The 15,164-nt window shown below is 46.9% G+C and overlaps 1 protein-coding gene across 1 annotated transcript in view; it reads right to left on the bottom strand.

Moving 5' to 3' along the window:
* Positions 1-15,164, bottom strand: part of LOC146859088 (myeloperoxidase-like) — a 139,159-nt gene that overhangs the window by 40,380 nt on the left and 83,615 nt on the right. The window contains exon 10 of the mRNA XM_085649741.1: positions 8,290-8,548. Coding sequence (XP_085505867.1) covers positions 8,290-8,548 — 259 coding nt within the window. The remainder of the gene's footprint in view (positions 1-8,289; positions 8,549-15,164) is intronic.

Genomic DNA, 15,164 nt, shown 5'->3' with positions numbered 1-15,164 from the left:
CCGGCCAGCCGCCAGCGGCCAGTGACTGGAACAGCGTAGCATGGGCAATGCCCAGAGGGGTAGGGACATTTGCCAGCAGAGATGCTACCTGTCTTGGCTGGGGTGTGTGCGAGCTCCGTCCCCCTACGGGAACTTCTTCCCCTTCCTCCACGGCGTTCAAGGCCTACTGGCCCTGAGTGTGCATGGCATACTGGGGGTAGCAACGGAGGATCAGGCTAGGGAATTCATGTTCCCCACGGGCTGGGGGTCATGGGCCTGCGTAGTGGCACGGCCCCCCCCATTTGCTACGGAGCACGCTCACAGAGATCACTCACAGCACAATGTGCCTAATTCCATAAAGGTGTGACCCTGGGCGAGTCTTTGTAGTGGCGCCCAAAGCATACGCTCCAGGCTGAGCCCCAGGGACGGGTACGAGCGGGGCGAGGGTTTCACTTTCCGGTGCTGATGCTGGTCCTGCGTTGCAGGGGGGAACAGCATAAGCGGATCGGCCCATGTGCTGTCGATCCAGAGCGGGGTGCGGCACTTGGTCTTTGCCTCGCATGGCTTTGGATGCAAGGCCCGCTCCTGGGCACTTGGATTTCATTGGGTTCTGCCCACGGGAGTCGCGTCCTGTTCCGCTGTTCGGACTAGTCTGTCCCGAAGGAAGTAAGTTGGTCCTGGAAGCCCTTGCAGTCCCTCATGACGGGCAAGTTTTGCCTTATTTAATTCGGCAGGGCATGCATTGCTATATGCCTTAAGCAATGTTGCCTGCTGGACCCGGAAGGTGGGGGTCCGAGCTCCATGTCGCACGCAGTAGTCTGCTTTTATTTGAATATTTCTGGCACTCTTGCCTTATTTAAAATCAGCGTGGCCTGCATCGTATACGTTTTCAGCTATGTCGTGGGCTTGGCCCGGAAGGTTGGGGGTGGGGCTATGAGTGCCCGTGTGCTGGATTTTGCCTGCCGCCATAACTCAGAATAGCTTGAGTGCGGCGAGTTGTGGGTGCAACCCCCATCCAGTGAGTGTAGCGATTCAATTCATTTTCCTCGCTGCGGGATGGATGCGGGCGACGCGATTGCTCGCGCCCACATCCGGCGCTTCTGGGCAAATGCTTATCTCACATGCCTGAATGTACTATGCAAGCGCTGCGCAGGCTAGCGCTCCAATACCGTGCTGTGCTCGGGGCGAGGCACCGATCTCCCATGCCTGAATGTTATGTAAGGCGGTGCACACCTATACCGACCTGTGCTTTTGAGCAAATCAATTCCTCCCGTGCCTGTGCGGGCAGTGTAAAGCTGGGCGCATGCTAGCGCTCCCATGCCGATTTGCGCTTCCGGGCAATCCACTTATCTCCCGGGCCTCTTGTGCAATGGAAGCTGGGCGCTGCTAGCGCTCCTAGGCCATACTGTGCTGTTGGGCATACTGACTCCTGTGCCCGATTGTGCATTTTAATGTGGTCACGCACGTTAGCGTGCCAATACCGTCGGTGCTTCTGGGCAAATCACTTATCTCCCGTGCCTAGGTGCTATGTAATGCGGTGGGCAGGATAAGTGTGCAGGTTCAGTCCCTGCAATCATTGTGTTAGATAAGTGTGCAGTTAATGCCAAGCGTTCAGGTGCTGTTTCAGGGTCCTGCACCTATGTTGTGCATTGTCAGTGACTGCCATCACTGGGTAACATAGGCGTGTGTGGCCAAAACAAGGATTCATTGCAAGGCCCACTAATGTTATATCCAGCAGCAAGTTTATCTGGTTACAACTTGACGGGGGTCCGGGTGCGCGGCACCGCCCCGGTTTCCCACCACTGGCACCCGGACTGCCTGCCACAAGGACACTATCCATTTTAGAGATATCCACGCCAACAGGCATCGATAAACTTATTATGCATTGAATTCCGATTGCCTGCTGCACAAGACACGCTCACAGCGTCATGGACCTGGCATAGTCTGGATGTCCACTTGCACATGCTCAGGGTTAATAGCAGGGATGCTACTTTGCTTGGCAGCACGGCAGGAGCTAGGTGTGGGGCAAATGGAGGTGGCCGCCTTACGTGTGTGCAGGCATATAGTTGCACATCTGGCTGGAGCGGGCCAACAGGGGGCTAGGGAAGTTCCCGGGAGGGTCTCTGTCATCAAAGGTCAAGGTGATGCTCCAAGGATGACAGGACAGAATACTTACATTGTTTGAGGCTAAAATCTAGCACACAATTTGTAGTCTCGGCAACGATGCTCAACATCCTGGAATTCTGGGGAAATCACTTAATCTCTCCGTGCCTTACAACTTGTAGGGTCCTCAGGTTACGGAACTGGTGCTCATGTAAAGCGCTCGGATACCCGACGTCTCGGATCGCAGTTCGCGCTATATAAAAACTCTATAAAGAAATTAAATAAATAAATGTTCTTAGTCCAGCCCTGAAGGCAAGCAAAGATCCCGTGACCCAGCTGCCCACATGAAAGGCAGAGCTAGCACATAGTGGATAAATGCTACCAATAAAATGCAGGGGTTTTTATTGTTCCAGCCAAGGACCTTAATGTATGCTGCAGCTTTGCACTGGCCATTCGCCAAAGTGCAAAGAAAGACTAAATGCAGTTACTTGGGCAATATATAAAAAAAAAATTAAAAACTTGTGTCTTTGGCTTTGGCGCGTTTAACACGGCATTTTGAAGGTTTGAGGTCAGGAATGCCTACTCGTGCACAACAGCACATGTGGTAGTATTAGCAGCTGCCCTTGGTAGACACTTATTTGAGGGCCCCCGTTTGGAACAGCGTTGGATTTGATACAGTCCAGCTCTTTTATGCCCATTTTGGGAAAGTTACTGACAGTGCACGGGCACACTCTTCCAATTTCTAAATGAGTTTGCATACAATATTCAGGGATGGTGGCGTGTTTTCAACACGGTTACACAGCAGCAGCTCACTATCATTACTGAAATAATAGGTGATTCTACCACTTAGCATATAGGAGGTTCTGTTTTATCAGAGAAACCTTTTAGTGATGTTGTAAGTGTGAAACACATGGCCCAAGCAGTGCATGGTGAAGCTTTGCAGGTAGGCATACCGGGGTCGGTAATTGGAGCGCTGGGGGTCGGTAGTGCGACCATTGATATTAGTTTTGCTCCCACATGTTGAGAGGATTAAAAAGAAACTAGTTCTTGGTTGGCACCAATTTGATAAGGGACTGTGTTCTTTGCAAGCACATGGAGTTGGCTAACCGGTGGGTGGCTAACATACAATCAAGGGACCATTCACAAATGTGGGCAATTCCAAAGGTGGTCTAAGCAGCCTTATGCATCATAGGTTTAAAGCATTCAAGAAGGATATTAAGGGATCATTTTGAACATGCTCTGGTACCCTAAAGGTGTCGATTGTCTCATGACTTCAGCTTTGCGAGTATAAACTCCTGAGGAGTTGCCTCGGTTCACTGGTCTTCAGTTAATTAGCTTTCATTGCTGCAGTTCCAGAGTTTGCATTTTCCGTTAGGTTCAGGGATAGCTCTCCACCAGCCAAGGTCACATGACCGCAGATTATGCATAGGCAGATAAAGAAAGCACCTTATTTGAGGTTCCCTCTTATAGCAAGAGCCTTTGCAGCGCAGGGAGCTGTTACAGTGTTATGCCTCTTTTAAGTCACCTTGCATTCTGTTAATGATTATCGAGTTTCAGATAGAAGGGACAGGTTGTCTAGTATCGGTTACGTCTCTACAATGCCCCAGATAAACTGCTTACATGGTTTCGTCTGGCCATGGCTGGGTTTTACACACACTTTACCTGTTTTGCAGGGTGGTATGGTTGATTTGCGTTGATGGGTGGTGTTGCTTAGTGTAATGGTCCCAATTGCGCTTGAGCTTGCTATTCATTGAAGGCGCTGTTCAGGAGTGGATCCTTCAGCGGTGCCTTGGTGAGTGACTTGCGCAGGGGGTTGGGTTTGTGGTGCCTTTCCTTTGGAGTCGGGATGTTCGGTGTAAACCTCGGTGTCCTGTTTGGCGCCTGGGTGGCGTGCGCCGTGGAAATGTCTGTTTCGTATTATTACATTTAGCGAAGATTTCGCTGCTTGGCCAACAAGGTCCTTTGGCCACCATGAGTTATACATGTGGACCTTATCAATGTCTTATTGATGTATGTGCTACTGTTGACAAAGGGTAAAATGGTTGTCGGTTTTGGCCAGGGCTCGGCAAGTATGGTTTCCTCTTTCTCACCGAACACTTGTGCATTATCGCCTGGAACCCAAGTATACTTCACGGGGCTCTGCTCACACCAAAGTGGGCCAAGATCACACAAAGCACAGGGGGAGAGTGCGGTGTCAGCCGTATATGGGAATTATGAGAAATATGCCAGAGGTAGCGTATATGACATCACAGACTTGATCAGTGATATTATCATGGTTCATCCTTTGTCCCAATATAGACAAAAGTTACGGACAGGCTCTGTTTTGGCAAAGAATAGTTATGTTGTCTCCGCATGTGCCTCTCTCGCAGTACAATGAGGTAAATTTTGTCTCCAACGCATTGCGCACCAGTATTCCGTTTCCAAAGGGCTCCCACTTTCCGCTTTCGGCACCTAGATTACATGCAGGTGACCTGTCTGGCTGTTGCGGAAGTTGATTAGTGTAATGGTCCAATTTGCGGTTGAGCTTGCTATTCATCGAAGGGAGACATTTAATGAATGTTCAACACGTTAAGGTGACAGTCCCACCAGTTCAGAATGGAAGAATTCTCAATATGCTACGCAGGGAAGCCAGAATTTTGGCTCCAGTTATCTTATACAACTAACAAGCATTGTTAACGCCAAGGGTACTGGCGTGTAGTAAGGTACTGTGGTTTGTAGTATATATCCGGAGGCAATGTCAGAAGCCGCAAAATAACAGTCTGTCTTTGCTGCCGGTTAACAGCCCAATGGTGGGAAAGTATAATTTTACACTAACTCAATTAATTTCAACGCAAAGAGAGGCACTGCGAAATACTGGGACTGCATTGCGCAATTGGCTACGAGGGCCTTCATGGGGAACACCTGCGGGCACCATATAGAATCAGGTACCATGTACACTGGGTGGGCATTCCCCTGCAGCCAAGGGCCGGTATCAGGTAGCTTCAGTAAGACATATTCACCCGCGCTTTAACCAGGGCAGCAGGCGGGTGGTGGTATTTGTCAACTAACAAGTGTGCTGTTGCGCGGAAAAGTTTGGTAAATACTGCATTAGTGCCAAATGGCGACAGCGTATTTTCAACATTTTGGCGTCCCAAAATTCAGGAAAGGGTAGGTATTTGCACACAACTTTTCCCCCTGGTTCCGCAGACTTGTCTGCCCCCCCGGGTTATCCTTCTGCGGGCTAGAACCAGACAATAGAAGGGGCATCTTTTGAGATTGGGGTCCCTAACACATTGATAGTCAAGCGCTGGGGTAGATGTACCATGTAAGGCATGGTCACCACTGGGGTTGTCCCCACGTTCTGGGGTCAAAGTGGGTTGGAGCATTAAGTCTTCAGTCCTGGGGTAGCATCCAGCATCAATCCAAGTAAGGACAGTTAGGATAGATAAGTATCAGCGAGTGGGTAACATACACTGGCTAGTCAGCGACATCGTGCCCCGGGGGCATGCACGCTTTACAAATACACAAAGCTGCAACCAGAAGGGTGCCAAGTGAAATAACCAGTAAAGATGTTTAAGAGGTGTGTCTCTGGTGTTACAGCTGGGTGGAGTCAGTCCCGCTTAGAGGTACGCCCGGGGGATAATGGTGTGCTCCTTTAGATCCCCATGACCTAGGCGGTGTGTGGCATCTCCCACATCAAAGGTTAGGCACTAGATTACAGACAGTGCACCCTGTATCGAATCAGCAGATTCTCTAAGCGTGTATGCCTAGGAGGCTTCCCAGAGGGAGCTGAGCGGTCAAAATTCCTATAAAGACTATGGGATGCAGGGCAAGTGCTGGGGTGCAGCCGTGCTCAATGTTCATACGCCGTTATGGACATCCATGTGTGCATTGATTTAGCAAGGGAAGGGACGGTGCCACGGTTAAGTATAATCCTTCCCGCCCAAATAGCCTAATTGGCTAGCGGGGGTAGTAACGGTCTCCTAACAAGTGAGCTGCTGTCCCAGAGATTGGAGACACATGTGTCCAGTCACACACGGTGCCAGAAGGGCAGCATCCAGTGTGATCAGCAAATAGGTGGGGCATCGTGAGCCAGGGTGTCTGAAACTGTCCCGCCCTGAGTGGCACGGGGCTCAGTCATGTGACGCAGTGGAACTTTGCGGCGTGAGGTGGATAGTGCTTGGCACAACTTCACAGGCATAAAGGGCGTTTTTGTTTCTTCAGACCTAGCTGATCTATGCTAACGTCTAGGGCTATTGGGATATAGATGGGGCATCAATAACCAGTAGGGATGTTCCCTTTCATCTAGATTTGCAGGAGGCTCTAGACAGGATAGTTAGCGGGCAAGACTATAGCTATTTTGGTGGGGGGCTCTGGTGGCGACGGTGGCCGCCTCCAGAGCTGTGGCGGAGTTACAAGGCGATCTTGAAACAAATGGGTACCGAAGGGTTCTGCGCGGCACCATAGGGGGTGCCAGAGCCCAGGAGCCTCATGGGAGGTTCCTGGAAAACCGTGTCGGCGCCCCGTTAGTCGGTTGTGGGCCTGAACAACTTGGGGCTTGCCTTGCTACGCTCCGCCCTGAAAGGGGCGTGAGTAATAAGGGACCGTGATCCGGAAAGAGGATCACCGAAGGGGCAGCACAGATGGGGTTCGTCCAAGTGCTACTTGGCTCATCAGGCGCAAAAAGAACTATTGATGGACAGAATGCAGAATAATGTCATACATTCACCCCAGTACAGAGATCTGGGCCTAAATCCATCGTTTTTTTGCTCACCATGCCATTCCAGTTTGGACCCAGCCATATGCAAATCAGTCTTGACCCTATGCCCAATGGGAACAGTCCAGCCCGAACTGCCAGGTCCTCCCTGGACTGGAAACAAGCATCCTTGACCGGTTTCGGGGTTTCACCCCTCTTCAGCCAGGATATGTTGATTCCAGTGGCATGGAGAGCACGGGACTCACGTCTGAGCATACCCGTCCCACTTGGGGTGACAAATGCAAAAAGAACTATTGATGGACAGAATGCAGAACAATGTCATACATTCACCCCAGTACAGAGATCTGGGCCTAAATCCATCGTTTTTTTGCTCACCATGCCATTCCAGTTTGGACCTAGCCATATGCAAATCAGTCTTGACCCTGTGCCCAATGGGAACAGTCCAGCCCGAACTGCCAGGCCAGGCGGGCAGGTGGCCCAGATGGTTGCCTGCCCTTGGATCGCCCGTAAGATAACCCACCATATTACATAACGGTGTATGTAATAAACCTGCAGCAGTTTCTTACCCAAACAAAATTTGTGTGGTGTGTTTTATTTATGCGTAGAACATGCATGCTACTGCGGGGGGTGGGGAGTTTTGCCTCCTGCTGGCGCTATGACTGGTGCTGCGGAGCGCTGAGAGGGATTAGGGGGCAGCTTGCATAATGGCGGCAGCTGCATGGACAGACTGAGGCCCAGGGGAAAACCCGCGCACAGCAGGCAGTCAGATACTCGCTTTGCACTGAGAAGTGGTTGAAATGGGCCTCAATCTCTGGACGAAGGGCGTGAATGAAAAGTAAAATGGGGCCCGATCCCATAATCAGGGCCCCCTGAAGCTAGTACAGTGTTGATTGGTGAGAGCCATCCTGCACCCTGAGAAAGCTAGGAAGGACAGCATTGGGAAATAAATATAAGAACGTTAGTGTAAATGATTCCTGGGTCTCTGACATACACTGAGTTCTGGATTGGGCGGCTGAGCTGCTGGAGGTACGGACAGCGGATCCTTTCTCTTGGCAGAACCTTCATTACCACCACTCTGTACTGTAAGTGTGTCCTATTGGTGGTGTTTCTAAGGTTATATGCATAGACTGCCTCCTCTCATTGACGATTATAGCAACATGGAGCGTTCGTGTGAGATGAGACTGAGAGTTGACTCCCCAGCCCTACAATATGCTTTCTCAAACATATTATTGCTGTGACCCTGATTTTCTTCTGTAACCCCCGTCTGACAGTTTTGTGCCACCAGTACCATTGTTGCCAACATTACTAAGTTTATAATGAATTATAATTGATAGGTAGCTCCAGCAGATAAACTCATCACCATTTGCTCATGACTCCCCATGGACATATGTTACGCATTATTCCAGCAGATTCTCAGTGCGACCCTCTGTCCCTTACCTCCTTGTAGTATGCTGTGCATGTGGAGGAGTTCTTGAGCATGCTTTGGTGATGAAGGTGGAATACTTTCTTACCTTCTCTCACAATCCTCCAGCTGTTGAAGAAAGTCATGTGGAGTGGAACTTCAGAAGCTGCCCCAGTCAGCGGACGGTACCCATCCCCCAGGCGGTAGATCGTTGGCTGGATGGAGGCATGAGCAAAGCGGTAGGCGAGGATGAACACGTTGGCCACTCGTGGGTCCACTGACTCATTGTATCCCCGGTAGGTACCAATAATTTGGGCAGCCGCTTCACGGCCCATCAACAGGGGGATGTAATCTTTGTAGGTGATTTTCTGGAAGAAAAGAGACATTGCAAGGACATTTTCAAGAAAACTGAGAAAGAGACAAAAAGGGAAATTATGTGTATTTCTAAACGCACTACCACCCATGAAGGTATCCTGGCACTGAGCAGATGTGTGTGCAGGACCGGCTTTAGCGCTGGTGGAGCCCTGTGCGACAATGTTTGTTGGCGCCCCCCAATAACCCATAACCACCTCAGTTACAGATTCCCTCACTACCACCCTTTAACAGATCCCCTCAAGTCTCCATAAACACTCTCTCACAAATGCGTTTTATTCATTTTATAGCGCCGTTGCCACTCATGCTAGTGTAGGGTGCCAGAGCATTTACATTACACACACTACACAGAGACAATCAATCATAGGTGTGTAGATTAGTGTATTGGAAATGTTACATAGAACAGAGGACTACAAGGTACAGGTGTCACATCATCCATTCTGCTAGACAGTATAGTTTAATAGTGGTTGGTCTAGAGAAGCACAAACTCTGAATTTAAAATTAAACACCATGGTTGGGGTTCTTTTTAATAATCCGAATTGATTTCTAGCCAAATGAACCGTTTTTCCAACATTAGGATAATGAAAGACGGGATAAAATCATAACGCTCTAATCTGTGCCTTGCAGTTTTTAATGCGCTCTTTCGTGGCAGTTAATGGCTCACTGTTTTATGTTTATAAACTCAGTCACAAAAGGATCTCTCTGGAATAAAAACCCGTAACCCACTGACCTATTTATATTATATGCTCTTTGTGATCTGACTAATACACATTCTTTGCAGCAGGCGCATTAACCGTCTGCGCTACCTTACCACGAGTCAAAACGTTCACTAAACAAACCTCCGATCTCTCTCTAAGAAGAACATTAATCACTGGATTTATCTTGATCTTTATATTGTTGCCTATAAATTAAAAAAAAGAAACAAATACAGGAGTAGGACCCGTTAACCCAGGTGAGACCGGGTAAAGTATGCAACAAACAACAGTGTCTCAACTGGAAATCATTAAAACAGGACAGTAAGAAACAGTTATATAAATCACAATGGGGGTGGGGAACAAAGGAAGGGAGACCACAAGGCAGAAAGTAAAGTGAACAAGCTTATTTTGTGTAAGGAGTTATAGCAGCACTACAGTACAATTAAATATACAATGACCATAACACACCTGGTGAGCACTGGGCATGCTTAGTGATAGTGAGCACTGGTCGTGCTTAGCGATAGTGAGCTGCGCAGTAACACAACGGTGACGAGAACTGCATGAACGGCGACAAGGGGTAAGAGGAATGTGGTCAAAATTTACAAAAAGAAATATACAATGTTGATGTTTTAAGATTCAGGCTAAATAAATTGACCACAACAGCACCCAAGTTCTATGCTGGGTAGTCAACGGCGTTTCAACCTGAATGATTTCAAGGCATCACTACACCCTGATTGCTCTTATCCGGACACTTGACTTAACCCTTGTCCAGTTCAGCACTACTTTCAAACTAATGACCATTGTCCTGATGATGATCTGAAATCTTTCAGGTTGAAACGCATTTGACTACCCAGCATAGAACTTGGGCGCTGTTGTGGTCATTGTATATTTAATTGTACTGTAGTGCTGCTATAACTACTTACAAATAAACTTTTTCACTCTTCTTGCTGTGTTGGGGTCTCCCTTCCTTTGTTCCCCGCCCCCATTGTGATTTATATCACTGTTTCTTACTGTCCTGTTTTAATGGCTTCCAGTTGAGATACTGTTGTTTGTTGTAAACATTTGGAGGCCAGGAATGCGGCAGCAGGTGCTTTTAAATCTATACAATACTTCCAAATAGGATGCCCCACCCGAAGTCAGAGCCCGGTGCGTTTGTACCTCCCTAGAGCCGGCCCTGTGTGTGTGCTATGTTATGTTGGTAGGTTGGCTACATATGGTAGGTTAGCTAATTGAAAAGCCAATCCTTCTGCTTCTTAAAAAATTCAAGAAGAGAGGAGAAGGCTCTGGTGTGGAGTTATTACATGCTTTAGGAGCGATGTACAAGAACGTCCATTCTCCTGATCTAGTTCTGTATATGCGAAGTACCCTGAATGTCCGAAGCTGCCCGCCAACATAGCCATCACCCCAGAGATAAAGAATCAGCAAGTCCCGCTGCATAGAGCGGGACGCAAGGGAAGCTGTTGGGCAGGGAGCGGACTGCAATGCGACCCGCAGTATAATAGTATGCCCCCTATCCCTACCCCCATCCCTCCCCCAAGGCACCGGGTTTCTCAAGAAACCACTGAAAGAATCAATGAACCAGAACAGGGGCATGACTTTTAGAGGCATCTTCCTCCGATCTCTCACTGGGAGGATACCCCTTCCATTGAATCAAAAACTGCACGCGATTCCTAAACAAGTAGGCATTACAAATGTTCTGAACTTTATATTCTGGAGCATCATTTACCAAAATCAGAGATGGATGAGAAAAAACATGACAGAAAGGATCTGTTACATAGGGTTTTAACTGTGAGGAATGGAAAACAGGATGCTGCTTATATGAAAGGGGCAATTGAACCCAGAATGCCACCAGATTAAAGAACAATTTTGTACGGTCCATAAAACTGCAGTTTAAATTTGTTCAATGAGAGGTGGGCAGGTAAGTATTTGGAAGATAGCCACACCTTATCTCCCAGTTAATAAGCGGGATACCGATGCCGATGGGCATCCGAAGATGCTTTCATCTTCCGCTTGGATTCCTGTAAATTTAGGAAAATTTTAAGCTTAACATCATGGAGATGACAAGTGAAATTAGTAGCAGCAGGAAGTGAGACAGACCCATGCAGTCCCGAATGAAGGATTCGAGGATAAAACCAATGCAAACAGAAAAATGGTGTTGTCCTGAATGTGCTATGAACTGAATTATTACATGAAGATTCAGCAAGAGACAAAAAGGTGGACCAGTCACTCTGAGTAGAATTGCAAAACCATTGGCGGTATTGTTCAAAACTTTGGTTGAAGCGTTCTCTCTGACCACTGGTCTGTGGATGAAAACCAGAAAAGAATGTGACCTCGATGTGTAGGGATTTGCAAAACCTGGATATGTCCCGGGGACCCTGATCTGACACTATTATTTGAGGAAGGCTGTGTAGGAAGAATATTTCATGTAAGAAGATTTGTCCCAATTCTTTGGCTGATGGGAATTTTCCCTAAGAGGAGAAAGGTCTGCCATATTAGAAAAAGAATCCACCGTTACCATTATGACTCAATTCCCTGCTGAAGGGGACAAAGCGGCAATAAAGTCAGTAGATATAATGGCCTAGGTTGCAGGTGAAATGGGCAAAGACAACAGCAAACCTAAAGGTGGGGTATGGGATGGTTTCGTTTTGGCACAAATTGGACATAAGTTGGCATACTGTTCAGTGTTGATACATTTTGAGGGCCACCAAAAGGAGCAAAGTATTAGTTCTAAGATGGATTTGACGCCTCAGTGACCAGCAATGTGGAAGTCATGGCACATTTTTAGAACTTCAAGTTGTATCCCTTTTGTTGTGTTGGTATGAACAAGGCCTTGCCCTTGAAGTAGCATTTGTCTTGCTTTTGGGCTTGTCCAAGGAAGGAGCTCCAGTCCTACTTTGTAACTGTTGAACATTTGGACCCTGTCCACGAATGATTGCGTGGTTCCAATTATTCGTTTGGAGGCCAGGATATTCTTATTGAAGGTATTCGGGAATTTGGGATATCTGCGAGAAACAGCATCAGCTTCTGTGTTCTCAGAACCAAGAACGTACGTGATGATGAAGCCATACTAGTTGAAGAAATGGGCCCATCATACTTTGCGGCTATTTCTACATTGCATGTTGCGAAGACACTGAACGTTTCGGTGGTCAGTCCTAATTTTGAAGGGTTCCCTTTTGCCCATTAGGAATTATCTTCAGTCACTACAGGCTAGCTTCATGGCCAATAGTTTCCATTCTAACACTGAATAATTATTTTCGGAATCTGACAAAATTGTTGAAAGGGAGAGGATGGGATGTTCTAATCCATCGTCTTCTTGGATTTGCAGCCAACCTGCTCCCATGGCTCAATCTGATACATCTTTTTCAACTATGAACTTCTTGATAGTGTCTGGATAACATAAAAAAGGAGCTTGAGTGAATGCTAGTTTTAGTTTTTGAAAAACCTTCTCGGTTTGGTTATCCCATTTGAGCCCAAATCAGAGATTTTCTTTTTTAAGCGTTTGGGTGAAAATACTTGTTAAGGAAGCAAAATTCCCAATGAATTGCCGGCAGAGATTAGCAAATCTAAGAAAACACTGGGTGATTGTGGCAGGTGAAGGCAAATCAAGAATGTCTGAAATCTTTCGAAGATGCATGGCTACCCCAATTTCATTGAGAAAATAGCCTAAATATTCGACTTCAGGCTGATCGAACTCACATTGTTCAGGTTTTCAATAAAGTTGATTTTGTTGCAACCTATCCATGACTCGACAGACATGTTGATGATGCAAAGATGGATCAGAAGAAAAGACTAAAATGTCATCCAAGTAGACCACAATTATTTGACTTAACAAATCCGCAAAGACATGATCCAGTAAGCGCTGGAAAATCAATGGAGCATCGCTTAATCCGAATTTCATGGCAGAGTATTCAAAATGTCCCAGAGGGGTTCTAAAAGTGGTTTTTCCTTCATCCCCTTCTTTGATTCGTAGGAAATGATAGGCTTCCCAAAGGTCTAACTTAGTGAAAAGCTTCACACCTCGACCAGACTCTAGGATTTCTTTAAGGAGAGGTAACGGATATCTGTCCTTGATGGTTACTTTATTCAAACCTCTCAAGTCTATGCAAGGGTGTAGTTTGTTGGATTTCTTTGGTACACAAAATAGGGAGGACTTGGCCGAGAAGAAGACAAAGTGACGAGCCAGTTTGAAGGTTTTCTTCTGGATATTGCGCTAAGGTCTCCCTTTTAGATCCTTCAAGAGAGTAGATTCTTCCAAAGGAGACTGTGCCACTGGGTATGTGCAATCAAATTCTCAATGAGGAGGTAGAGAAACCTCTTTGGTTTTCCGAATTTAATTTGAAAATTCCTGGTAATGTGCAAAACATTGATAGTATTATGATTGGTCACCTTATAATTGGACATTTTCATAGGGGCCCAATCATCCTCTATAGCATAGCAAAATTGGTGACAGAATTGGGAGGAGAGAGAGAGTGTTTTGGTCTCCCAGTTGAAGTATGAGTTGTGCTGGATAAGCCATGGAAGACCTAAAATCATGACATGATTTGGTGAGGAACTTCAATGTATTTGTCATCTCCTTAACTGGTCCAGAGACCAATGGTGTACCATCTATGGTATGAACCTGTCCTGGGGATTCCATGAGAATTCTGATTGTCCTTTTCTCACAAGCCCAATTCTCATCTAGATATAACCCACTGGTTCAACTATCCAGAAGTGCCAGCACCTTTTCAGTCTTTCCATTTGGGAGTTCGAACTGTATGGGCAAAAGGAAAAGTGAGATCAAATGTTCTCTAGAGGTACAGATTGATGAACTATCAGACCTTTCCGTTCTCTCCCCTTTTAAAGAGGATCAGATCTGGCATTTCCCAAAGCCTTTAGGGGACGTTTGGACAAGCACGGATCAAATGCCTAGTAGAACCACAATACATACACAACCCTTGTTTCCATCTATGTTCTCATTTAGATTTTTACAGTGCTGCACGAGCAAGCCCTATTTGCATTGGTTCTTCACTTGGTGACAAACAGAGCTCAAGAGAAGAAGCCTCACTTCTTCGTACAGTTGGTGAAGCATTTTCCTGGGACTGTTGAATTCAAACTCATTTTTCAGACTTTCGTTCACCTAGGAAGTATTCGATAGATAGTGCTTTGTCCATTAAAGTAAACATTGATTCGTCACAAGCTGAACTTCTTCCCAAATACCCCTGCGAGAAAAAGGATGACAAAGGTCCATTATACCCATGAAGTTTCTGTGGCCAAGTGGCAGAAGCGAATGATGTATGTCAAGATGTCTTGATCGCCTTGTCAAATATCACAGAGAGCTTCTTCGGCAGAACTCTCTAAACCTGGTCTCTCGAACATACGCTTGTGAGGTAGTGAGGAAAGCTGGGTAACTGAAAAGACTTGGGTCATCTGTGGCTATCAGACAAGTCACCCTGGCCAGTGCTGGCAACACAGAGCACCGATGAGGTATCCTAACTTGGCTCGACCTACAGTGAATTGGGCTGAACAAAAGGCAAAGAACACAGTCAAAGAATCTAAGAATTCCTTTAACTTATTTGTATCCCCAGAAAACCGGGGAGTTGCAGGAGAAATGGTTGGAACATCAGATGCTCTTGCAGTAAGCGCTTGACGAAGCACAAAGTTCTCATTTCGCAGCTGTTCCAGTTCATGTGACTGCTGTTGCACTGTCTGAACCAAGGCTTGTGCCGGATCTGCTTGCTCTACCTTCGTTAGATCTTGTTCAGGATCTCTACTGTCCCAGCCTGGACTGGAAGCTGGGCATTGCAATCTGTCATGTCTGTCAGGACTCTCTGGTTGGAAACTTCTGGCCAATGGCTTAGGACAACTTGAGGATCTTTGAGCCCAAGTTTTGACCATCATGGTCTGCCAAAGGTATGGACGACCCCTTCCAGTAGCCACA

The sequence above is a fragment of the Triturus cristatus genome, chromosome 3_2 (assembly GCF_964204655.1).
Source record: "Triturus cristatus chromosome 3_2, aTriCri1.1, whole genome shotgun sequence".
NCBI classification, from domain to species: domain Eukaryota; kingdom Metazoa; phylum Chordata; class Amphibia; order Caudata; family Salamandridae; genus Triturus; species Triturus cristatus.
This window is presented reverse-complemented; position numbering and strand designations above follow the sequence as displayed.